The following is a 26070-nucleotide window of genomic DNA, read 5'->3' on the forward strand; positions in this document are numbered from 1 at the left end:
GTTAAAACTAAGGTAGTATTAAGTAAGTGAAAGATTGTATTTCAGTTGCATTTGAAATGTATTGTATATTTAAGCCTCAAAGACAGATACATAATTGTTTATTCAGTGAATATCATTGATTATGCACCTACCATGTGTAAGGCAGTGTTTGTTCAGCCTATATGCAGTGCTGAGTAAGTATATGAAACTGAAGATTCCTTATAAGTCCATGGCCGTAGCTCATGCAGAAAGACTCTCTGCAATACTATAGTGGAAAGTTAAGTCTTTATGTAAAACAAGCACATAGGAAACATGAAGATCTATTTAGTCCTAAATGGTACCAAAATTATGTCAGTAATGCAAGTACTAGGACCAGACTTTGGTTCTCGTTATTAGCACATTGAATGTATGAAGACAGTAGACGCAAACCTCTTTGGCCATGTTTCTAACTACTTGGCAGATAGGAGTGTCCGCTGCTGCTCTGGGGGCAGAGAATCAAGGTAGACTGAGAATTACAGCAGCACATGTTGATCTTATTTAACTTGGAATACATAAATGAGTCAGTGATAAAGTATAGAGGTGTGTACTTTAAGAATATTAAACTCAAGAAAATGGGCTAAATAGTGAGTGTGACATTGCCTTGTGTTAAGGGTGTATAGACATTTTGCCAAAGAGAGAAGTGGCTACAAGACTGGGAAAATACATACAGTATTTATCTTTATTATTTGGAAAAAGATGGGGAGAATAAATGTATAGATGTTATGGCAGGGCCATATTTTTCTAGTGTTGCTGTTTGGAACTGATGATGTCAATTGTAGCTGAGTGTTAAATGAAGAATGGCATGGTGCAGTATCTGGAAATCTTTTCTATTGTTGAGAAGAGACACTTCAGGAGTACAAGAGTGATGAAAAGGCTCAGTTCTAGAAAATAGTCTTCTTGTATTAGGTTTGGATCTACTGCTAGAGTATCGGAGAGTCCCTGGCTTGGAGAATCATGTGACATTCAATCATTCAATGCACACACATTAGGAATTTATAAGGTGACAGTCACTGTTCCAGGCTTTGGAATATAAATATGAGTTGAACAAAATGCTACTCACCATCCATGACACAACATTATTGACAGAGAAAGAAAACAATGTAAAATATTATATAATTTGGTAACGAGAAATTAGGGATTTTCTAACTTCCTGACAAGATGGCAGAATAAAGTCATGCAGAAATCTCCCCAGCACTGCTCCAACAAATAGCAATGAAAGATAAAATTTAAAACACATGCTAAGATGAAAGAAAGTATAAATTAGCATGCAGTAGTTACAACTTTATTATACCTAAAATGCAATGTTTATTAAAAAAACAATGTTTTGTTTATAACTTCAAGAGGTACATTCAAGTCATTGAAGGAGATATGAGAAAGTGAAGAAAAATAACATGGTGAAATCAACTATAAATTGAGTAGGAATTGTGTGCTTTTCCTCAAATTTAACTTTTATTGTTCAGTAGAATGTTCCAAATAAAAGACATGTTTTAAAGATAATTCCCTATTCTTGCATTGGGGGATAGGAATAGAAACCATCTTAGCCTTTAATTCTGTGTTGGGCATGGTGTTGGGCTCAGTATATACTAAGAGGTATAAAATACATTTGCTAATTCACCTCAGAGAACTCATAATTACAAGGGAATATAAAAGAACTATGCTTCAGGAGACACCAGTAATTCAGTCCAGCAGGAGCATGGGTAAAAGAGGAGAATGGTTGAAGATAATGCCTGGGCAGGGGTCCCAATTGCTGATGCTATATATATATATAATTGAGTGTGACTCTCTGATCTGTGAGGGGCCATCAAAGTCTTAAATGAGGCAATGGCATGATCAGATAGGTGTTAGAGAATTTACTCAGGAAGTCGTAAGTAAAAAGGATTAGATAGAGGTAGAGAAACAGGTTTAGAGGATGTGACATTAATCTAGGTGAGAGATGATGAAAACCTAATTTAGGTCAATGTCTGTGGGAATGGTGATAGATTCAAGGGATACTGAAGAGCCCAAATCAGCTGGCTGTGGTGAACAACTGTTTTTGGCCAGATTAATGAAGTTTGACTTTCTGTGTACTGATTTCAGAGATGTGATAAATGATATTAAAAAACTAAACAAAACAAAAACAAAAACTGAGTAAAGGATAAGGAAGAGGTTTGGAACAAAAACATAATTTACATTCTAAAATTTATTTGTGAGTTAGTTGTTCAGAATTCACAGCAGTGTATTTATAACTGTTTGCTAAAGGGACAGAAATGTAGACAAAAATATTACCCAAACCAATAATTAGAGTTAACATGTATTTCAGCACTCAATATTGTTATGAGTATTTTCTGAGTATCAATTAACAAATTAAAAACTCTTAAAGTAGGTAGCATTTTTGCCCATTTTACAGACAAGAGGAAGGATATGAAGAAATGAAATCATTTTCCCTGTATGACAAATGTAGTAATAAGAATAAATCCGACACTGTCTGGCTTCGAACCTTCTGCAATCTCCCCACCACCCGATGCTACGTTTTTCACGATATAAATGCTAAGTAGATTCACAGGCTGGCCAACAACCTTCTATTTCATTATATATTTCTTAAGTATAGAATTACTGATATTACCTTAAGTTTGGAAGATAGTGTGAGGGCATTTTTTTTATTATGAAAGAAGAAAAACCATTCATCTTCAGCTTGTCTAAATTTTAAAGTGGCCAAAGTCACATTTCACATAATTTTGCATATTACTGTTTATGCAAAAACATTCTTACTGTGTCTCTGCCTCATCAAATGAGATATTGATAAATAATACTTTATTTTTTCTCTCATCAAGTCCAATTTCCGCCAGTTGATTTCAAATTATTTAATTATTCAATCTGGCCTTGCTGTTTGCAGCCATTGATACCACCTATTCTTTTTCAGTATCTAGAAGGTGCTGCTATTTGGTACATCCTGGTCTTACTAATCAGTTCCTTCCACCATCCTTTCTCTAGCGGGTTCACACCTCTGCTCCTCCTCTCAGTCCCTCTGGGCATTCCTGCTTCCCTAGTCCATCACAGAAGCATCCATCCATGCTCTGAAATTAGTTTTCTCCCTAAGCACCCATTTTCCTACCACCTTTACTGCACTTCGTTCATCCTTCAGAGCACCTGATCCTCGCTACCTTTTAAGAAGAAAACAATTTGAATTAATTTACACTTCAAGGATTCTAAAATATTTATAGAATGTCTACTGAGCACCAGAAACTGCTAAGTCCCTAAGGACATAAAACAAAGATTTCAATTTGGCTTCTACCCTCCAAGAACACTTGATGTAGTGGGAGAGATACACACAAATAATCTAACAGAACAAGGTAGGATAATAGTAGCACTAGCAGTGTAAGCAAAGCACCGAAGAGAATTAATTCTGGGTCCCTGATGTCAGTGAAGACTTTCAAGAAATAACTTTTGAGTTATATCTTGGAGAGGGAGATTTCTCCCATTTAAAAATGTGGGAGGGAGGCCAGGCACAGTGGCTCAAGCTTGTAATCCCATTACTTTGGGAGGTGGAGGCGGGCAGATTGCCTGAGGTCAGGAGTTTCAGAGCAGCCTGGCCAACATGGCGAAATCCTGTCTCTACTAAAAATACACAAATTAGCTGGATTTTGTGGCCCACGCCTGTAATCCCAGCTACTCAGGAGGCTGAGGAGAGAGAATTGCTTGAGTCTGGGAGGTGAAGAGTGGGCTTAGATCAGACCACTACACTCCGGTTTGGATGATAGAGTGAGATACTGTCTCAGAAAAAAAAAAAAAAAAAAAAAAAAGAGGAAGAAGAAAAAAAAGAAATGAAAGAAATGTGGGAGGGAATGTGAAGCTGTAGAGGAAAAGAATGGGAGCATGGAAGTACAGCCTGTTTTCAATTTAGAATAGTTTCACTTACGATTTGTGGAGCTGACCATGGTGTAAAAGCCATTTGCATTCAGTAGAAGCCATAATGTCATCCTAAATTGTAAGGAGCTCCTCCACTTAGGATGAGACTATACCCTGATAACCCCAAACTGAAGTCAAGAAATTAAGTTAGGGACCCTCTGCTGTGTTACTGGCATCAAATGCACTTTCCACTTACTGTATTTTCAACTTACTATAGGTTTATGGGGATGTAACCCATCATAAGTCATTTCCACCAGATTTTTTTTTCCAGCCAAGGTTGCCAATAGCTGAGTGATGCCCCTCCTATTAAACTCAATTTCTCCTACTTGACTTCCAAATTTTATGTAATTCATCTCTGCCTTTTCTATACAAATTCCTACACAATATTACTTACTCATATTTAATGTTTGCAAGTCTTGTTTTGTAAACAGAGCAGAAGAGATTTAGTTGCACCTTGTTCTGTTGGCTACACGACAAACCTAACCAAACAGGGACTCCTTTGTTATGAGAGAAGCCATCACAACAACAGCAGTAACTCAAGCATTAACCCACATTCATTTCTCAGGTAAAACTAAGCATGACTGTTTGCAGTGTCAGGTTTCTGTAATTTCTATTAAGTTGGGTCCAGGTGAATTTGTGTGGAGCTCAGTGTGTAACTGGTGAGGTTCTAAGTGAAAACAAAGAATTACAATGCAGATCTCCAGCCCAGCCGATCCCTGAAAACACCCTGGTAATGTCAGGAATGAAGAAAGGCATGGGTTTCTGTCATCTGGAAGGAATACATTTTAGTTTCATATTCTGTCTGGTTTTTAATGTAAACGGTGCATATTTCTAGCAAATTGTAATTTACTGTGGAGTCCATGCTATCAGTGTAATAAGTGTCTGCAAATTCATGTTGCATTTTAAATGTGTTCTTAAATTGTTTCATTTCTATGAATTGTTTTAAAAATCCTATGATTTATTTCAACACATTCTGCATATGCAATTTAATATTTTCTATTCATTTTTCTATTGTTTGTTTTCTACTCATTTTATTTAGCTTCAGTTATGTGAAATGGTGAGACTTGAACAGTGTGTTTGTCCTTTGCTAAACTAAAACCATGCTACTTAAAACAAATTTGCTCATTTTTTTTCCTCTGAGCATCTTCGAATAAGATCTGTAATTAAACACACACTGAAAAACATATTGTACCTTCTTTAGTTACGTATAAAATCTACAAATACAGCTAATTTGAATTTCAAGAGGGAGATAAAAATAATCTTCAGCAGCAGATAACTAGGACATTTAAAATAATGAAATACAAGGTGCAGGTTATATACGATGGAGCTTTATTTGCCATTAATGGAGGTTTAGAATAGACAACACCCCACTAATTTTTGTTGCCAAACTTATCAGATTTAGAAATTCCTACTACTGTTACATATCTACAAAACAGTTGGCCAGTGCATCACTACTCACTAAACTTGGTGCAATAGGTCCAATTAAATTGGATCAATTAATTAATTTATTTTAACCTCAAGGTCAATCAGAAGTCTTTTATTGTTTTAATTACAGATTTAATTACATTCAATCACTGAACTTGAAAAAAATCCACCCCCTTACTGCATTTAACTCTAATGAGGCTCGCAGAAGCATTTCTATTGAAATATTTTATTCTCTTGCCCATATTCTTCAAGCTATGCTTGAGATGCACTAGACAGAAGAATAAGAACAGCGGGTGGGAGTATGGAGGATACTGCAGGGACGGCAACACAAGGCCAAGAGGATGGTGTTCCCCAGCTTGAAAATTTGCCGGTCACCATGTTGTCTTTATATTTTACTATCTGTAATTGCAGTTTTTGCATTTAGGAATTAGATAATATCTTTGATTTGTGTGTTTTTTCAGCCGCTTTCTTCAAAATTGACATTGAGTTTTCATTGCAGATAACAATATACAACAAAGGGTAAAAGTCGGAGATAAGCACTTCAACAAAAATATTGTTACTGATGACTACCATAAATACTTAAATTTTTATTTATGAAACATATCTTTAATAATGCACACGATAGCTTATTTTTATACCAGTTATAAATCAAATAGCTTAGAGATAATTTTATAATTTCTGGGATCTCCCTCACTGTTCTGGGATATATAATTATCACTGTATGAACTTAACAAGAATGTTGGTTTGTCTTGAATCTTTGAGCAGCATGTTGTTAATATGTGTATCAGTCATGGGCAGGGGAAGGCCAGGATTTTAAGATCAACTTTGAATTTCAAGCTGGTGTAGCCTGAGCCTCAGCACTTCCAGTATGACAGCTAGCAATAGCACCTCATCTGACATTTGCCTATAATTCTCATTTTTGAAGGAATTTAAGAGGGTAATGTTTTAAGATAGGGAGTGTTTAGTTTTCATCATTTCAGGTGCAAGTTAGAATGATCATTGAGTCACTTTCTATGTTAAACGACTCAATCATTCAATCAGATTTATCACTTCTTCCTTTTTTTTTTGATTTAACATTTGCATTATCCAGTAGACAATGCAAAACAATCCAAGCTGATCAATTATATCGAATGTTTAAAATATGTGAAAGTCTAACAACAAAGTGTTTCCTTTCTCATGCAAGTATTACTGTTAGTATTATGTAATAGTAGTTTCAGGAAGGAGCAAAAAAGATTTTAACTAAAATGTATGGCAGTGTGGCTTTTAAGACATCATCTTGTTATTCTGTAATAATTAGAGTGGAATTAAGTTAGTGTGCAAGAGAACAAAAGGAAGCAATGACTATTCATTTTCTTCATATTCTGATTGGTCCACAGAACTATTTTGATATAACTTTATCTCTGCTTGTAATATTACATAGGAAAATAAAGAAAGTGTAAGGGATATAAAGGAATCCACCAATGATTGGAGACAGAATTTTCTTTACATTGTCTAATAGACTTGTTTATTATTTTAAGCTGGTAAAAAGAGACTTATGATTCGTGTTGAAGAAAGAGTTATTTGTGCTTGATACATTGAAGACACTGTTCAAAAGCAGTTTGTCCTTATAAAAGGATGACCCCTGTAGTATTTCTTAGGCAAGGAGGGACAAATTCATCCAACAAAAAGCACATCTCGCCCCGAGTTCCCCATGATTTCTCCACATATAGCAAAAAAATACACATCAGTAATTTATTTGAACATGCACATCAGTGAGTAGCATAGTTCTAGGCTACTCAGGAAACAAAAGGGAGAATATCAGCATTACCTAAACAAAAAAGAGAGGTGAATTACACCATTTTAATTGTCTTAAAAACACGGATAAGAAGAGCAATTAAAATATAGTCCTAAACAGTACTAGCTAATGTAGATTACATAAGTATACAATATGATTCAACTAATAGTGCTCTGACAAGCATAAACCACCAGTTCTAGTAAACAAGGCCCAGATCAGTTGCTGAGAAAATGTTAGATTCAGATGTAGTACAAGTTACTTTTATTTCAGTACTGAATGCAAAACACGGGTCAAGTGTGAGGACAGCATTCTAAAAAAGGTGGCTCTATTAAAGCAAGGAGGCCATTTCCGTTTGCATTTTTTAATAATTTTGGAATTCTATTTTTGACGTTCACTTTCTCTACTTTTCCTCCCCTGAGCACTAATTTATTTTAAAAAAAGATTTCAAGGTGCGAGTTGTACATTCTTATCATTATACCATCTCATCTCTTTCTGGAAGAGAGTATTACAATCAGCATTACAATGTTAATTCTTTTTCTCTTAATATTTGTTTCACATACATGTATTTCAAAATCATAATGTTGATTAGGAAAAGAAACTTACAAACGAGAGAGTGATGTAATCATACACTTCCTATTGTGCTGTGTGTCTTTCCCATCCCTTCTCCCCTTTCCCTGTAAAGAGCTGTAAAAAATTTAAGGCAGATGAGGTATATTGCTGAAGGAAAAAGTCATTTTTGAAAATAACTCAAAAAAACTTTTATTCTGCCCTTCTACTCAAGAAAGACTACTCAACTATAAATCTAGTGCTAGAAAAAAGCAGGAAAGACACCATTTGCATGTACCATACTATGTCTTCTATTTCTAGAATGGCTTTTTGTTAGTTTTAATAGAAAAAATAAGCACCTTAAGCTATGAACAAGAAAAGAACTTCATTATTAGTGAGTCCAGAATCCAAAAGGAATTAAGAACACTCACTCAAACTCTTTCACTCATTCTCACAAAGGCCAATGCTACTGATTAGAATTGTAAAGTGCTGTACTTAGTATAAACACTTGTATACACTGCAGACACTGAAAAATAACCCTCAAGCACATTGTGATATAGTTCCAAAAATATATTTACAGTCTATTACAAAGATTACAAATGGAAGTGTCTAGGTGACTGTATTATGCTAATTAAAATTATTTTTACAGATTACTTTTCCTTAGGGACAAAAAACATTTTAGTGAAATTAAAATGATTTTTCTAGTCAATCAAAAAATAAATTAAAATATCAAATAACACTGTACAGTGATTTAAAAGAAAAAAAAGGGTGGGGAGGGGTTTGGGAAGCAATCCATTTGAGTTTTTCTGTAGCCATCTTTGGTCCTAAATGTGGGAAAACACATTATGTAGCACTGAAAATACCTGTTCTTTTGTGATGCTCTGCAAGTAAAATAGAAAAATATAGTGCATTTTCAATGTATTCAGAGCCCACTACAGAGAAATGTGTGTACAAAACAAGACAGTATAAATAAAATTTACAAGTTTTACAAAGGAACATTTACAGATTTTGTTTCTGTTATTTGTTTGTTTGTGGATGCCCACATTATCAAACAAGACCAATTATGACCGATCCCTGGGATCTTTCTCTATTAAAATCATTATAAACAGCCCAATTCTCTTTGGAAGTACAACAGTTCAATTCTGGGGTAGTTCATGATTTTCATAACTTTTGAAAGCATTACTCACAATACGTATACATTCCTGCAATATCTATAAAGACACATTTAATTATTGCTTATGAAATTCTAACACAGTAATCAAATAATATGGTTTAATAAATAAAGCTTAAAAAACAAGCCAGATCCTTCACCTCTTCCTTCTAGGGTAAAGAGTCCTTTCATTTAACAAGTTTCTTGCATCAGTGTTCACAAATAAAAGACTTTTTGATTTGTTTTGAACTGCAATGGTGATATTCTGTGCAGCAAATTTGTGTTTAAATGGTGAAAATTGTGAACTGCCCCTTTATCATGCTTCAGAGTTATAATATAAAACAATTATTTCCTTTCATGTTTGGACTGCATTGAACAGAAGAGGATATAAAATATATGTCAACTATTCATCCTAAATTTCCTACTGTCACGAGACTGAAAAAATCTTGATGTGCTCAGATTGAATTTTAGATAACACTGGATAGTTAGTTCTGCTTTCAGAGACTTTCCTTCACCAACATTCTTCAGATGAAGTGCCTCCTCTTTTTTTATATAGTCATAAACCTAAAATTCGAGTTTATTAAATTCTGTCTAGTAAAATCACTCTATAAACAATCTGTTAAAAGTGCCTTATAGTATTTATGGATCATTATTGCTTTTTTCATTGAAAAGATAGTTTGTTGTCTGATCTTTACAAAAAATTTCTTTTTAAAAAATATCAGAGCTCTTGGCAACTTGCATTTTCTTGACTACCTGCCAATTAGCAAACAATATCAAAACAGCACTGATTAAACAGAATAAAATGGCACAAAAAGGATACCAATGTTCTGATAGAGATGTATCTTCAATCATGCTATTTCTTTTGAAATTTGAGATTCTTTCAAAGGTACCCAGTGTAGTAATGTGTTACAGATTTAACACTAAAAAGGTCCAAAGTTATAAACAACTTTCTAAAACAAAGTCCTTATGAAGAATAAACACAAATGATTTTAAAAAGGAATAGTCTGAAATCACATATTTAAGGAAAATATTTCATTGATTTTAACAATAAGATCATGATTTTATTTGACAAATATATTCTTTCTTAAATTCTTTATGTACATTTTAAAAAGTCTATAAGACAAAAAGGAGGTTAGAGAGCTCAAGGTGTTTGGATGTTTTTCAGGTAGTACTTTGTTTATTGTCACTGCTATTTTCCTGGCCACCGATGGTGGATCCTAAATTCCCTTTTTATATATTCTGGTGGCACTTAGGAGTTCAAGTCTATAGGTGCTTCTTAAAGTTTCTCTTCACTGTTGGAAGGACCCAGGACATCATCAACTGTCTTCTAGCAGCATTCTATGCATATACTGAAGGCCAGTACTGTTCTCTTGCAGTTTGTAATCTCCCTTCAAAGGGAGAAATGCATATCACACTTGAATGCCAGTTCCATGTAAATGTAGCATTTGTGCTCTCATAGTCTGAATGCTGCTCATGATTTTCTTTTGATGGCCAACCAGTGTGATCCCTAAACTCATCACATCCCTGAAAAAGACAAATGCATTTTTTATTAGGTACCTTACAAAGAATTAATGTGGTACTAAACTGTCATCAACTGTTTCATTAAATACGTTATCTTAGCCAAACAGATCTTATCATAGTGTTCTTGGGTATTATGATCATACTCTGGCATTAGAACAGAATAGTAACCTATATCAACATTCTCCTTTGTAAAAACCTAACTGCTAAGGCTCTCAATTTACTTTATAGTGATTTGATATTTTATATAAGAAATTATTTAAGTTTTACAACTATTATTAACTTAAGGAAAGGTTAGGAAACATTATTTGAAATGTATTCTCTAATGCAATAGAGGTTTAGAAACCTTTAACTGGAAGCTGGATATAGTATAATGAAAACATGTGCTGGAATCTGGTAGAAAAATTGAAAATCATCGATGATCATGCATAATTTTATACTGAGTTTAATTAACATATTGTAGTTCTGAGCTGTGTTGTTGGTTACATACTTAACCCATTCAGTTCAATAATCTGATTATATACTATAAAAACAATCTTTTAAAATGCACAATCCCTGTTTAATATATTAAATTTAAAATAAGAATTAAATTTGTGCTTTTTTGCCTTTCCTAGGAGCTATATACATTGAGCTTATGTCTTTACAAGCAGCTAAAATATTGTAAAACTATAGAACTGCAGTTTTTCACTGCAGTGACTAAGAAACATGGTTTTTCAGGGGTACAGATTGCTTTTTGGACCCAAGTGTAAAATGCAAACTCCACTCACATAGTGACTAGGTAGACAAGACACTGAACAAGACAGCATGCACATACTTAAATTTATGTACATGACATTTCCTGGCATGTATTGGAAAAGAATATTTGATTGTTGGTCTTCACCTCATTGGAAAAACAAGGACAGTACATAAATAGTTTCACACAAATGGAAACTTGATTATTGTTTTCCATTTTCAAATACACTGACTGAGAGGAACTATGTCACCCATGAAAGTCATGCTGCAGCCAAGTCAACTAAGATTCAGAGAATTTTAGATTGTCCCAGATCCCATAATTAGTGATGGAGCCAGAGAGAAACAGTGAGTTCTTTTAACTTCACGTTCCTAGCAATTTCAAAAGTTCTTTTATCAGGTCTTATTTTTCAGGTTAAAAAAAATCAATCAATCATACGTCTTCCAAAAACTAAGTTAAACTCTTACTTTTCAGCTATGGTTAACTGAATTAAACTTCTTTTGATCTCTTCAGAAAGTAATAATCATATTGGATGTTCTAATGCATTTAGTATTGAGTATAAAGTTTTGAGATTTTTCATGTTCAACACAACACGGTGAAAGAAATTCTCCTTTGTAATGCAGAAAGTTTCCCCAGTGAATAGAATCTAAATAATACAGAGGTTAACTACAGAGGAAGTCTCACTGGATGGTGTTTAGAACACCAGCTATAGAGCCATATTAGTTATTATTTACTAGTTAAGTTGGCTTAGGGGAAATAGTTAAATTTTCTGAACTTTAGCCTTTTTAACTACAAAATTGGTATAAAACTATAGACTTAATAAAGTTGTTGTAAAGGTTAAAAAGACAATTGTTTAAAGGTCTATTTAGTGTAATGCCTGGTACATAGTAAAAACTTGTTAAAGAAATATTTTTTTCTTCATTTGGGGATTCAAATTACTTTAATATAAAGAAGATAACCTAATGCATAAAGTATGAATTATACCTAATAAATCCTTAAATATAATTTTAAGAGTTTAAGCTTACTCAATAGTCATCCTGGCTACTGATTCAAGGGAATTGTAGCCAGCCGCTGTGAAGTTATCTTTATATCTTTCCATCTTAATAGCTTGTAGCCATTCTCCAACTGAACAAAAGGTAGTGAAATCCGGAGTGTTTTGATCCAGAAGAGGGCTTATTGGCCTAGATAAACATGAAACAGAAAAGCGATTACTATCATGAACTACCAAAGAAGTAATGCATTGGCCCATATAAAATCAGTGTAGAAAAAATAAAATCAGATGTTTTAATTGATGTATATAATAAAAAATACATAGATATGCTAATACAATCCTAAAGCATCCAGGTGGCCAGTAACTACAAACTCCTAAATTTATATTTTATTTGGATATGATGACCACCTGGTTTTGTCCTCCATATGTTTTTAAAAGTACAGCCAACAATATTTGGAATCAGTAAATAATTGTTCCTTTGTTTTTCCAAAAGTAACTTGGAGTAAATGATGCACATTTGCCTGTGTTCTAATTTGTTCAGGATCACAAGTGTGCTATAGAGATATTGTGCGTCTGCCTTGCTAATGGTACTCTTGTGAATGCCTGGGGAGTTAGTATACCTCCACAAGTGCCTAACTCACTACCAGTATAAACCAGAACATCAAACTTACCTGGCGTCTGAAGCTGAATATCTACTAATATGCATTACAATCAAGCAAGCCAAGTGAAAGTAATGAATAGACTCTTTTTAATGAGTACACTTCTTTAATCATGTATTGAATTTCTTTTATAAACTTTAACATCATTGAATCATTTATTAAAAGACTTGAAGGAAAACAACTAATAGATAATATGCATATAACACAAGACAAGGACAACAGTAATAAAAACCCATGTAATAATAATATTGGTCTGAAAATATGAACTGCTATCTTACCACAAAAATCCAGTTTATAAAGTTTTTTTGACAAAGGCAGCTAGTGATATTTATAACTTAAAAAAATACAATATAACTAATACATTCTCTTTAAACACTAATTAAGGTAAGCTTAACTGAAAAGAAAAAAAATACTTCTGTAAATACAATACATTTAAAATGAGTTTATACTTCAACACACAAGTCAATTTGCCATTGGGATGGGGTTGAAGAGATAAAAGGTTTATGTGACTATTTTAATTTCTCCCAGATTCCATTCCCTTAGGCATTTCTTACCTACTACAAGTTCCCAGGGGAGTTTTCAGACTATTTGGGTTTCGAATCATTTTGTCTAGAATTCCAACTATCTGTTCAAATTTTGGCCTTTCAGCACGCTCTTTTTGCCAACAGTCCAACATGAGCTGGTGAAGACCAGCTGGGCAGTCCATGGGTGCTGGTAAACGATAACCTTCTTCTATTGCTTTTATAACCTAATAGCCAAAAGGACATTACAAATATTACTGATTTAGGTTCAATTATAATAACAAATTTACTGGTAGACAAAATGATCTATCCAGATAAGAATAAGGCACACTGCTTCACAAAAGACTTACTTTTTCCTAAAATTTCCATGAATATTAAGCATGTTAATAAGGAGTACATGAAGTGCAGGATATGATGATATTTCTTAGTCAATTCAGCAATAGGGAACAGCAATTAAGTTCATCCAGGATGCAACAGATGGAAACTTTTTTTTTTTTTTTTTTTGAGAGGGAGTTTCGCTCTTGTTACCCAGGCTGGAGTGCAATGGCGCGATCTCGGCTCACCGCAACCTCCGCCTCCTGGGTTCAGGCAATTCTCCTGCCTCAGCCTCCTGAGTAGCTGGGATTACAGGCACGTGCCACCACGCTCAGGTAATTTTTTTGTATTTTTAGTAGAGACGGGGTTTCACCATGTTGACCAAGATGGTCTCGATCTTTTGACCTCGTGATCCACCCGCCTCGGCCTCCCAAAGTGCTGGGATTACAGGCTTGAGCCACGGTGACTGGCCCTAGATGGAAACATTTTTAACATCATCCCAGAAGTTTTCAAAAGGGAACATGTTATGGAACTGTCTTACTTGTATATAATTGTGAGTATACATATTGGTCCATACATTTAAAAAATTCTGCAAGTTGTAAAAGGAAACTGAGTTACCCAGAACCAGCCAAAAATGATTCACTATTAAACAGGATATCAAAATAATGCGAATGTACTATGATGGAAAATATTACCAAGCACACGATTCTTTTAAATAATATGAAGCTTACTGTTAGTGTTATAAGACAGTGGTGTGCTGGAATGAGGTTGTATTGGTTTATGAGTGGCGACTGCATCCCTTCCCGACTCTGAGCTCCCTTATCTCACACTGGGAGATTGAAATCAGCTTGGGGGAAAGGTTGCAGTAGAAAATTGGGAAGGGTTACAAATTAGGGCTTTCCCAGTCAGAGAGCTGGTTTTTATTTTATATTTTTTAATCAGCATACCACTGTCTATTTACATCTAATAACAGTCACAAAAACTATTTATATGAAGATTTGAATGTTAATGAAAATAGTCCCCTATAAACATTTGTATGTGGTAATCAGAAAAATTATTAATCATGTAGTCTTGGGATTTTTATATGAAAGGCAAAAATAGATCTTAAAACCTTAAAAGTGTTTCAAATCTGAGCAGCAAAGAGAAGAGAACAAGAAGGCAAACAGCAGAAATGAGAAGGGCTTGGAAAACACAAAAATAGTATTCAAGGGAGAAGAACAAATCACTTGATACTGACTGATATAACGGTAGAAATGTTAGAAAAAATGACCCTCTGGGAGAAAAAAGTATCTTTGAGTTTTTGAAGAAAACAAGGCCAAAGGTAGGCAGACAAAAAGCTGACTGTGAAATGTTGATGGCCTTAATACTTTTAGGGAAACACATCCTTAAGATGCACTGACATTCAAAAATAGCACCTTCAAATATAAAAGTTTGTAGGATAGGGTGTAATGAGTACAGTACCTAGCATCAACAATGTTTAAAAGAAAAATTCTTTTGTATAAGAGAAAAAAAAAGTGTACATTTTTTCTTTAAGAAAAATCTCTAAGTCAAATTAAGTTTAAAAAGTAAATAGATGGACTTAGCTATAGTAACCTTTGAAAATTTATATAAGTATAAAATTTAAGACCAAACTGTCTCCTAATCACTAGATTGTATTTCCATCAGTTTATTAAACTCTTGATCTAAATTTTCCATAGTTACCTTCACTCTATATATTTAAAACTGAATGTATCACCTCCCATCCTAATCTTTTACTATTCAACTAACAGCACTTACAGTCCCAGTCAGAAACCTGCAAAGTGTCGTAGACTCTTTCATTTTCTCCCTCTCTCTCATTTTTTTTTTTTAAAGACAGAGTCTTGCTCTGTTATCCAGGCTGGAGTGCAGTGGCATAATCACAGCTCACTACAGCCCTGAACTCCAGGGTTCACCTGATCCTCCTGCCTCACATCCTCTTATACACACAATTAGTCACCGCTTCCTGATGACAACTTTTTAAATACAATATATGCTCAAATACTAGAAAAAGTATTTTTCCATATCTATATTCACATTTATATTGCTCTCTCTATATACATCTCCCTGAAGTGATGGAGTAATTATTTCATAATTAAGTCTTTACAAAGTTTCACACTGAGGTGTTTCTTTAAGTACTTCATTTTTTACAAATATTATGGAGAAAACACCTTGGCCTTCAGTGACCTTAATCAGTGTTGGTACTGAATGCAATGGATGTTATATGACAGAACTTAAAAATTTCCTTTTATGATCTTATAATTACAAATGTTGGATATCACTGCAAACAATCCTCTAAAATATCCCTGTTGGAAGCTATACATCAAACAAACATAAACAAATGGTAACTCTATAAAGATCACAAATTTATAAGTATAGGAGGTTTTATAGATATATAAAATATATATACACATACATATACATACACACATATATATGTATATATAATTTTTTACTTGAGATGAAGCCTCACTCTGTTGTCCAGGCTGGAGTGCACTGGCACGATCTCCACCACCTCTGCCTCCCTGGTTCAAGCAATTCCCTGCCTCAGCCTTGCAAGTAGCAGGGAGTACAGGCACCCACCAGCACACCTGGCTAATTGTTGTATTATTAGTAGAGACGAGGTTTCATCATCTTGGCTGGGCTGGTCTTAAATTCCTGACCTCCTCATCCACCCACCTTGGACTCCCAAAGTGCTGGGATTACAGGCATGAGCCATACCTGTCTTAGAAATTATATTTTTAAAAAATAATTCTAAATGCAAAAAATTTCCGGTGGTTTTGTACAATATTCCACTAATAGCACTGTACTTGAATTAGAAAATGCTGTGTTATGGAAATAAAGCGTATTCAATGAGGAAATGAGGAAGTCAACTTGTCTCTATTTGCAGACAAAATGATTGTATATTTAGAAGACCCCATCATCTCAGACCCAAATCTCCTGAAAATGATAAGCAACTTCAACAAAGTCTCCGAATACAAAATCAATGTGCAGAAATCACAAGCATTCCTATACACCAATAACAGACTTAAAGAGAGCCAAATCAAGAACGAACTGCCATTCACAGTTGCTATAAAGAGAATAAAACACCTAGGAATACAACTAACAAAGGATGTAAAGAACTTCTTCAAGGAGAACTACAAACTACTGCTTAAGGAAATAAGAGAGGACACAAACAGATGGAAAAGCATTCCATGCTCATGGTTAGGAAGAATCAATATTGTGAAAATGGCCATATTGCCCAAAGTAAATTATAGATTCAACACTATCCCCATCATGTTACAGAGAACTGGAAAAAACCACTTTAAACTTCATATGGAACCAAAAGAGAGCCTGCAATGCCAGGTCAATTCTAAGCAAAAAGAACAAAGCTGGAGGCATCACACTACCTGACTTCAAACTATACTACAAGGCTACAGTAATCAAAATAGCATGGTACTGGTACCAAAACAGAGATATAGACCAGTGGAACAGAAAAGAGGCCTCAGAGGCAATGCCACACATCTACAACCATCTGATTTTTGACAAACCTGACAAAAACAAGCAATGGGAAAAGGTTCCCTGTTTAATAAATGGTGTTGGGAAAACTGGCTGGCAATGAGCAGAAAGCAGAAACTGGACCCCTTCCTGACACCTTACACTAAAATTAACTCCAGATGGATTAAACTTAAACATAAGACCTAACACCATAAAAACCCTAGAAGAAAACCTAGGCAAAACCATTCAGTAAACAGGTATAGGCAAGGACTTCATGACTAAAACACCAAAAGCATTGGCAACAAAAGCCAAAATAGACAAATGGGATCTAATTAAACTCCAGAGCTTCTGTACAGCAAAGAAAACAATCATTAGAGTGATCTGGCAACCAAAAGAATGGAAAAAAATTTTTTGCAATCTACCCATCTGACAAAGGGCTAATATCCAGAATTGACAAAGAACTAAAACAGATTTACAAGAAACAAACAAACAAACCCATTTGAAAGTGGGTGAAGGATATGAACAGATGCTTTTCAAAAGAAGACATACATGAGGTCAACAAACATACGAAAAAATGCTCATCATCACTGGTCATTAGAGAAATGCAAATCAAAACTACATTGAGATACCATCTCACGCCAGTTAGAATGGTGATCATTAAAAAATCTGGAGACAACAGATGCTGGAGAGGATGTGGAGAAACAGGAACACTTTTACACTGTTGATGGGAGTGTAAATTAGTTCAACCATTGTGGAAGACAGTGTGGCAATTCCTCAAGGACCAGAAATAGAAATTCCATTTGACCCAGCAATCCCATTACTGAGTATATATCCAAAGGATTATAAATCATTCTATTATAAAGACACATGTGCATGTATGTTCACTGTGGCACTGTTTATAATAGCAAAGACTTGGAACCAACCCAAATGCCCATCAATGATAGACTGGACAAGCAAAATGTGGCACAAAGATACCATGGAATACTATGCAGCAATCAAAAACAATGAGTTCATGTCCTTTGTAGGGACATGGATGAATCTGGAAACCATCATTATCAGCAAACTGACACAAGAACAGAAAATCAAACACCGCATGTTCTCACTCATAGGTGGGTGTTGAACAATGAGAACACGTGGACACAGGGAGGGAAGCACCACACATTGGGATCTGTTGGCCGGGGTGGGGGGACTATGGGAGGGCTAGTTGGGGGTAGGGAATTGGGGAGGGATAACAGGGGGAGAAATGCCAGATATAGGTGATGGGGGGATGGAGGCAGCAAACCACATTGCTATGTATGTACCTATGCAACAATCCTGCATGTTCTGCACATGTAACCCAGAACCTAAAGTGCATAAAAAAAAATGTGGATAAAAGTAAAAATAATGTACTTTTAGAAACCTGGGTTAAATTATTTAAATAGAAGGTCAAGCTGTGAATAAATAAACTAATAGTATCTAACATTTTAAATATTCCAAGTGACCACACAATAAGCAATTGGGTGTATGATTGTTTCATTGAAAAATGACTGGCTTTTTCGTATCTGCGGCTGCTTCTATTTAAACATGTACAGTTTATTTCTGATTTGACATGACTCCATTCTAATACTCCTAAGATTCATTCAGTCCTCATTATTTTCCACCACCTCCTAACTTATTTCCCTGCTTATAGCTTTTTTTCAGGTGTCCTGAAAGGAACAATGTAAGTAGAGTGATCTTTCCTTTTTTCTTTCCCTCCAAATAATGTTTTAAAATGCAAATTTAAATCTTATCATGCCCTCTTGACAAAATACTCTTCAATAGCACTTCAAGCTTTCAGAAGAACACTTACAATTCTTGATTCATTAGCTTTCAACATAATATATTCTTAAGTCTTTATATCAGTGAACATAGAAGCATTAAAGAATTATTACAAAAATGAGTTAATGAACCTCTGTAGTTGTCCTACTGCATTACAGAAATTTAGTGATTCCTATTGTTGTTGCAGAAAAATAACACTGATCTCACGTCAAAGTGAAACTCTCAGCTATATTCAAAGATACTGTGGTTTACATATTTGTAAAGGAATATCAAGATAGAACATTCAAAATAAGAGACATTGGTACTTTAACACTCTCATTAATAGTCACACCCCCATGGACATAAACACTGAAGGTACTTGCTGGGAACTCTTCGACCTTTATAGAGCAGTTTGGCATAATCCAAGATACACCCTTTGAAAGGAAACCAGCCAATAGGTGCTAATTTAGGCACAAACTAAACCTTGAGGTTCTGCAGGTTTCATTTATTAACCTAGCAGTAAAACAGTTTCTCTGTTAAAGATGCAACTAACAATTATTGTTAATATTTATTAAATGCTTAAAATATGATTGGCATGATTTTAAACTTGAATGATCTTATTTGATTCCTACAAAAACCTTATTAGATTAAGTATGATTATTACACTGATTCTACAGATAAAGAATGTGTGGCACACAGAAATGAAAGGAAGAGCCAGTCAATAGCACGTAGCTGTTGGTAGAAAGACAGAATTTGACATAGGCTATTGGACCAGAGCCCAGGCTATTAAGAATGGCATTATATTTCCAATGCAACAATAGGTATGGTCTTCAAATAGATATTCTTGGAAAAACAATGAACAGAGGTAGAATTGCTGACCTTCCCCTTCTTAGAGGATTATGCAATTGTTCACTGAATTCATTTAAAATACATTTTTGTGAAATTACTTGAAACTCCTTGTATTAGCCTTAGTATTCTAATAAAATTCAAAAAAAACATTCATAACCACTTCTACATCTAAACAGTTCCCAGAGGAACTGGAAGTGCTTTGGTTAAATTACATTTTTTAAAAGATCTCTGGGACACAACAGGAACCAATTCTTTGGCAAATGCTGTAAAACATTACTTGAAAATAAAAACAAAAGTTACTTACTGAGAAGTGTTTCAATATTATTACAGTATGACCACTGAAATTAAGAAAAAAAGGAACACAATAGACCCCATTAATGAGCCTGTAATAACTTAAAATGGGATATGACATGATTGGCTTCTGTCCTCTGCTTAATGCTCATTTACATTTCATTAACCTCATAATAACATGACCCAAATTTTATGCAATTAAGTATGTTGGACTTGACTTATGGGACTATGGTAAAGTTTTACATAAAACAACATCATAATTTTGTTTCTATTTTAACATGAAAAATATAAATCAGTAGTGACTTTTAAAAGAAAACATGAAGTCTCACAATTTAGCTGAGACTACACTTACTTAGGAGTACACTATGTTTTCAAAGCTCTTAAATAACTTTTCATATATGACTTTAAGGAATTATCTTCATGTCTCATATCTTTATGAAAGCTTAAAATTTTAAATATCCTAATATCTACTTACTAGGAAAATTAACAATTTATTGGCCTAGCTTTATATAGGAAAAAGATACTTTCTTATATTAAGTATTTTTAAATACTTTTTTCTTATGTTAATTATTAAGATATTAAATTTAATACATAGATTTTATTCTTTTTATGGTAGCAGTATTTTTTCTTATACTACAATATATTAAAATACTAATGTAAAAAAGAATACTACTAGAAGAAAAAATCTATGTAGTAAAAAAACTTCAAAGTTCATAACTTGAGGGTAAAAATTTGATTTGGAGGAATCAAGATATAAATTCAATTAAAAGACAGCTGCTATGAAAACCAAAAGGATATTTTCAATTTCCATAATATTTCTATTTGACTACATTTACATATATAAAGATTTTTCTTTGAAAAGTCATTAATGCAAATAGCTAGATTTCTGTAGATTTTTGCAGAAGAATTAAAGTTGGAAATTTATTTGGAAAGCTTCACCTCTTTGTTTTAATTGCAAATAACTGAATCTGACTGTTTTCATTTCAGTTAAAATTTAAGAAAATAATACACACATTAAAATGTAACGAATGCCCATTTTAGAGTTAACTAAGGGATAACCTATTTGAGTATGGTTCTGGTCATGTGTATGGATATTAATTTTTCCTAGGTTTTGCTTGTTCACTGCTTTGTCCAGAGTTACATAAAGTGTCCAGATAGTCCAGAACTCTCTCACTCATGAGCCTCTACATCACTCTTTTGTATCTCTTCAGGTTACATAAATCTCACCTTACATATAGCATTCGGCCTGGAACTGTGTGGACTTACTTAGAAATGTAACCATCAATTTGCATCTTGTATTCTAGGGTCTTGTAAAAAATCTTTTAAAATCTGAGGCATTTAAAATTTGAGGGCTTTCTAAAATCCCTGATAAATTCCTAGCAACTAAATTTAAATAATGTAAAGTTAATTGATTCACTTCATACATCCATCTAGGATAATTAAAAACAATGAATACCACTGAAAATCTGATGAAGGCATCCTTCCCAGAAAAAAGTAATATATTCACACATAAACAACAGTTTTCCCATGTATTGGGGGTTCACAGATCTATGTCTCTTCATGAACTCCTACCACAGAGTCCCAGTAAAAAAGCTTTTATCTAGAAAATTTTATCTCAGAATGGAAATCATTATCCTACATTATCCAATTTTTCTCCATTTGCATATCAAAAATTAAACATATAATTGCTCAAATAGCACTTTACTGACATAATTATGAAATAATATTATCTAATAAGAAGAATATGAATATCAATTTCGCTGTACAAACTGACCTATCTAGGTAATCTCTCACTGCTAAACAAACCTGTGTCCAAATTTTTCAATTATTTTAGACCTTCTAAATAAAAAAAAAATGACTTTGGGAGGCCGAGGCAGGTGGATCAGGAGGTCAAGTGATCGAGACCATCCTGGTCAACGTGGTGAAACCCCGTCTCTACTAAAAATACAAAAAATTAGCTGGGCATGGTAGCACGTGCCTGTAATCCCAGCTACTCAGGAGGCTGAGGCAGGAGAATTGCCTGAACCCAGGAGGCAGAGGTTGCAGTGAGCTGAGATCGCGCCATTGCACTCCAGCCTGGATAACAGGAGTGAAACTCTGTCTCAAAAAAAAAAAGAAAAGAAAGATGGTGCCAAATATTTTAGGGTAGAACTAAACTGTACAATAGACACTATTATATCATTTGACTAATAAACTATTAATCCTTGGTATAGTCAGGTTATATTCATGATGTTCATTTTTTAAGAAGAACAAAAAACAATACTTAAGACATTTCAAAATTTAAGATTGAATATATTAAATTTTTTCTTAACCATTTCCATTATTTGTTTTTGAAAGCTAAGTGAACTCTGAATTTGTCAGTCCTGTCAGTCCCTTTATGTTTGCATCCAGTACAGACGGAAAGTGTCAAAAGAAAAGAAACTCTACTGAGTGTCTAGGGAATGTAAATATTTCTCTTTCTCTGCCCTAAGGACTGTCCAAATTCTGACAGTCCATGATATCTTTGACACTGAGACCTGTCAAATATTAACAACTTTGCTTCTGCCAAACAGACTCATCATTTAGACTTTTATCTCTGAAAAACAACAACAAAACAAAAAGCAAATGAAAAAGTTTTATGTCATCCAATTCAACCTATCAAAAGATGCAACTGATATAAAGCCTTCCTCTTTTCAGACTGGGAACTTTGCTGGTAATGCAAAACTCTGTAGGTAAAGTATCAAAAATTACCTTACCAACAACATATAAAACAGTCTACATGTTAGTTGTCTAAAAATAACTATTGTAAGTTTTAAAACCCATAGCAACTTAATATGGGAAATTCTAAAGTTCACATTAAAGTTACTGATTTAATATAACAATTTGCATGATCTCTTTTTAAAAAAATAACTCAGATGTAACTGTAGTAGTCATCTTCTATTGCTATCTCTGTTTATACCTCAAGCTTTAGCTACTGCAAACCAGTTTGCTAGTCACATCCTTGTTCTAAATGGCAGTGAGACTTTCCTTAAGCACTACTTATTTTTTTACTCCACACTCCAAGAATTTACACTAGTATAATTTCCAGACTCTTTAAAAAACTCCTTCATCAATCTGTCCAAACCTACGTCTTCCTTTCTAGTTACCACAAGTGTGCTGCATCTCTCTTATGGAAAAGTGAGTCCATTTGATTGGTCTCCCTACACCTTGCTAAACCTTAACCTCTCAACTTTCCAGTGTGCTTCCTTAGAGAATTTGCTCATCAGCTTGAACTAAGGTATCCTTCAGATTTCTAGTACAATCCAGGATACAGTCCTAGATTTCATACTGGCTCTACAGTTACCTAAATTTCATTCACATTTCAATAGGTGGAACTATAAATGCTCTTGGGCTATAAAATGGCAATTTTATAAAACTCAACCTAATAAAACCATTTCTTTTGCACTTTTGTCACATTGTTTGATAAGTGGTCTTCTGGTGTGAGATGTATACCATCACATGAACTACTATCACTTTCATTTCTCAATGAGTAACAGTAGGTTTTATGTCTTTGTATGTCCTCATGGCAAAGGGTATATACATTTAAAAATATACTTTTTAAATGAATTTCCAAGGATATTCTCATTATGATTAAATTCTAAAGTATCACTATGCAACATTTACTAATATTGATCACAAAATCTAGATTGTCCCAGGAAACTAAAATTTAGTTAAACCAATCAACAGTAGATAATTTAAATAAATTTTCTTAGAACACTACAAGAAAAAGAAGCGTCAAAGAGAAAACAAAACATAAAAACTTCCTTCTTTTCCACAAATGGTTCTTTTGCTCACGTGATGCTCCCACACTAGCTGTGCAAGCGTGGAAATATTATCTTTATTAAGGTGCAAATATCATTAGTAAGCTTCTATTATTTCCATAGAACTTATATTATAAAAAGAGAAAGTGATTATTCAAAATGAAAGCCAAAATAATAAAATAAGTAGAACCACTAATTTATGGCAATTAGTGTGGTAATTTGTGGTAGCAATTGTGGAAAACTGTATTTTTATAATTCTTGTTATTATTTTATTTTTACATATTTTTATACTATATTTAGCTAAAGAATTATTTTATAATTTTTTAAAAGACTTTTATTCTTTTACCAACATGTTCCAGTAATAGTGAATATTAACATATTAAATCCTTTTAGTTTAAATAATGTAACACCTACATCTTGATTTGACATGTCCCAATAAGGTCTTTCTCCATAAGACATAACTTCCCACATGACTATTCCATAGCTCCATACATCACTGGCTGATGTGAACTTCCGGTACTGGATGGCTTCAGGTGCTGTCCACCTTACCGGAATTTTTCCACCCTGTTATAAAAAGAAATGAACATTTTAAATATGTATAATAACTTATATATCATTTATGGCAATATTATAAATACATATGTGCATTTTTGGTTGGAAGTTCAGCAGCATCAGGTCTACCCACCCTGAATCTCTAAGTGTATTTAAAGTTACTAATCTGATTTTTAGAATCCCATTACAAGTTTTCTCCGTTCAAGTTTACAAGGCATCTCAACTGAATGAGCTATGTGTGGTGTTAGGACAGGAGTATATTGAAAAACGATGATAGGCCAGGTGCAGTGGCTCACACCTGTAATCCTAGCACTTTGGGAGGCCGAGGTGGGTGGATCATCTGAGGCCAGGAGTTCGAGACCCAGCCTGGCCATCATGGTGAAACTCCGTCTCTATTAAAAATACAAAAACATTTGCTGGGTGTGGTGGTGTGCGCCTATTATACTAGTTACTCAGGTGGCTGAAGCAGGAGCATTGCTTGAACCTGGGAAGCAGAGGCTGCAGTGAGCAAGATTCTGCCATTGCACTACAGCCTGGGAAACAAGAGCAAAACTCCATCTCAACAACAACAACAACAACAAAGACAAATTAGGTAAAATTACTTTGAAAATGGAATAAATTATGGATAATTTAAATAAATCTCACGTTTTCTTTTTTTCTAATCTCACAAAAGTTATCAAGATTAGCATAATTAATATTCTTATAAATATTTAAAATGTGATTACAGTTTTCTACAAATATGAATGATAGCAACTAGATGTTGTTGTATGTAACTATATTCTATTTATATGACTCTCCCAATGTAAGATAGTCATATTATCATCACTTTCCTTCTTAGCCTATATATATTGTAAAAATAATGATTCTTCCAGAAAAACATAAAACAAAAAACCAGCAACCTTGAAATGCTTAGCTCAACCTGCTTCATTTCTTCTGTTTAGTTTTACATCATTAGACCTTGCTTTCCTGGTAGAAAAATCTTAAGAATGTGAAGAAGTGCAGTAAATGACTTTTTCTTACAGTAGTTGTATAGACAGCTTCTGGATCATCCTCTATAACTCGGGACAGGCCAAAATCTGACACTTTACAAACGAGATTGCTGTTGACAAGAATATTGCGAGCTGCAAGGTCCCTGTGAACATATCCCATATCAGCCAAATATCTCATTCCAGCAGCAATTCCTCTCAGCATTCCTACTAACTGAATGACTGTAAATTGCCCATCATGTTTCTGCAGGAAGACAAAAATAAAAGCCCAGTTAACTGCATACGTTAAAAGGGACAAAAATAACCATGAAAAATATCTGCAGGCTAGTTATTTACTATTTCATAACAGGAATTGTTAATGTTTTTTATATAATATGGATAGCTATGGGGAAAAAAACCATAACATGCTCATTTAGCTGATAGCCAAATAAGAGAATTATGGTAATCACGTAATTATTTATATTAATTTTTAAAAATATTAATAACAGTTTGAGATTACACAAGTCCAAAAGTATATGCTAATTTTTAAGTGTGGAAATAGAATATCTAAAAAAATACCAACAGCTAAGTGTTTCCCTATATTCCAAAAAAGTCTAAATAATATAAAGTTATATAAATAAATACATATATAATAATGTATATTTTCCTCTAAATGCTAAGAAAGAGAAAGGGGGGACATATTTAAGCCAAAATGAAGAAAAATTAAGATGTAGAAAGTGACTGTAGGGCTTTGTTTTCCTACCAATAGGAGCATTACTTACAACAAGGATTCTCTAGGACAGATGTACTTAGCAAATAGGATTGAGAACCGTT

At 33.9% G+C, this 26070-nt stretch overlaps 1 protein-coding gene across 16 annotated transcripts in view; it reads right to left on the reverse strand.

Moving 5' to 3' along the window:
- Window positions 1–6804: 6804 nt before the first annotated feature.
- The window catches only part of EPHA7 (EPH receptor A7), a 185039-nt gene continuing 165773 nt past the window's right edge, over window positions 6805–26070 (reverse strand). For all 16 annotated transcript variants that reach the window (XR_013534867.1, XR_013534866.1, XR_013534868.1 and 13 more), the window contains exons 13-17: window positions 25292–25501; window positions 24134–24283; window positions 13251–13444; window positions 12072–12227; window positions 6805–10322 (exon numbers count right to left, since the gene is read on the reverse strand). Coding sequence is in view for 12 of the 16 variants with exons in the window: in XM_035296352.3 (XP_035152243.1) it covers window positions 10208–10322; window positions 12072–12227; window positions 13251–13444; window positions 24134–24283; window positions 25292–25501 (825 nt within the window). In the remaining 4 variants the exon portion in view is untranslated. The remainder of the gene's footprint in view (window positions 10323–12071; window positions 12228–13250; window positions 13445–24133; window positions 24284–25291; window positions 25502–26070) is intronic.

The sequence above is a fragment of the Callithrix jacchus genome, chromosome 4 (assembly GCF_049354715.1).
Source record: "Callithrix jacchus isolate 240 chromosome 4, calJac240_pri, whole genome shotgun sequence".
In the NCBI taxonomy this organism is placed as follows: domain Eukaryota; kingdom Metazoa; phylum Chordata; class Mammalia; order Primates; family Cebidae; genus Callithrix; species Callithrix jacchus.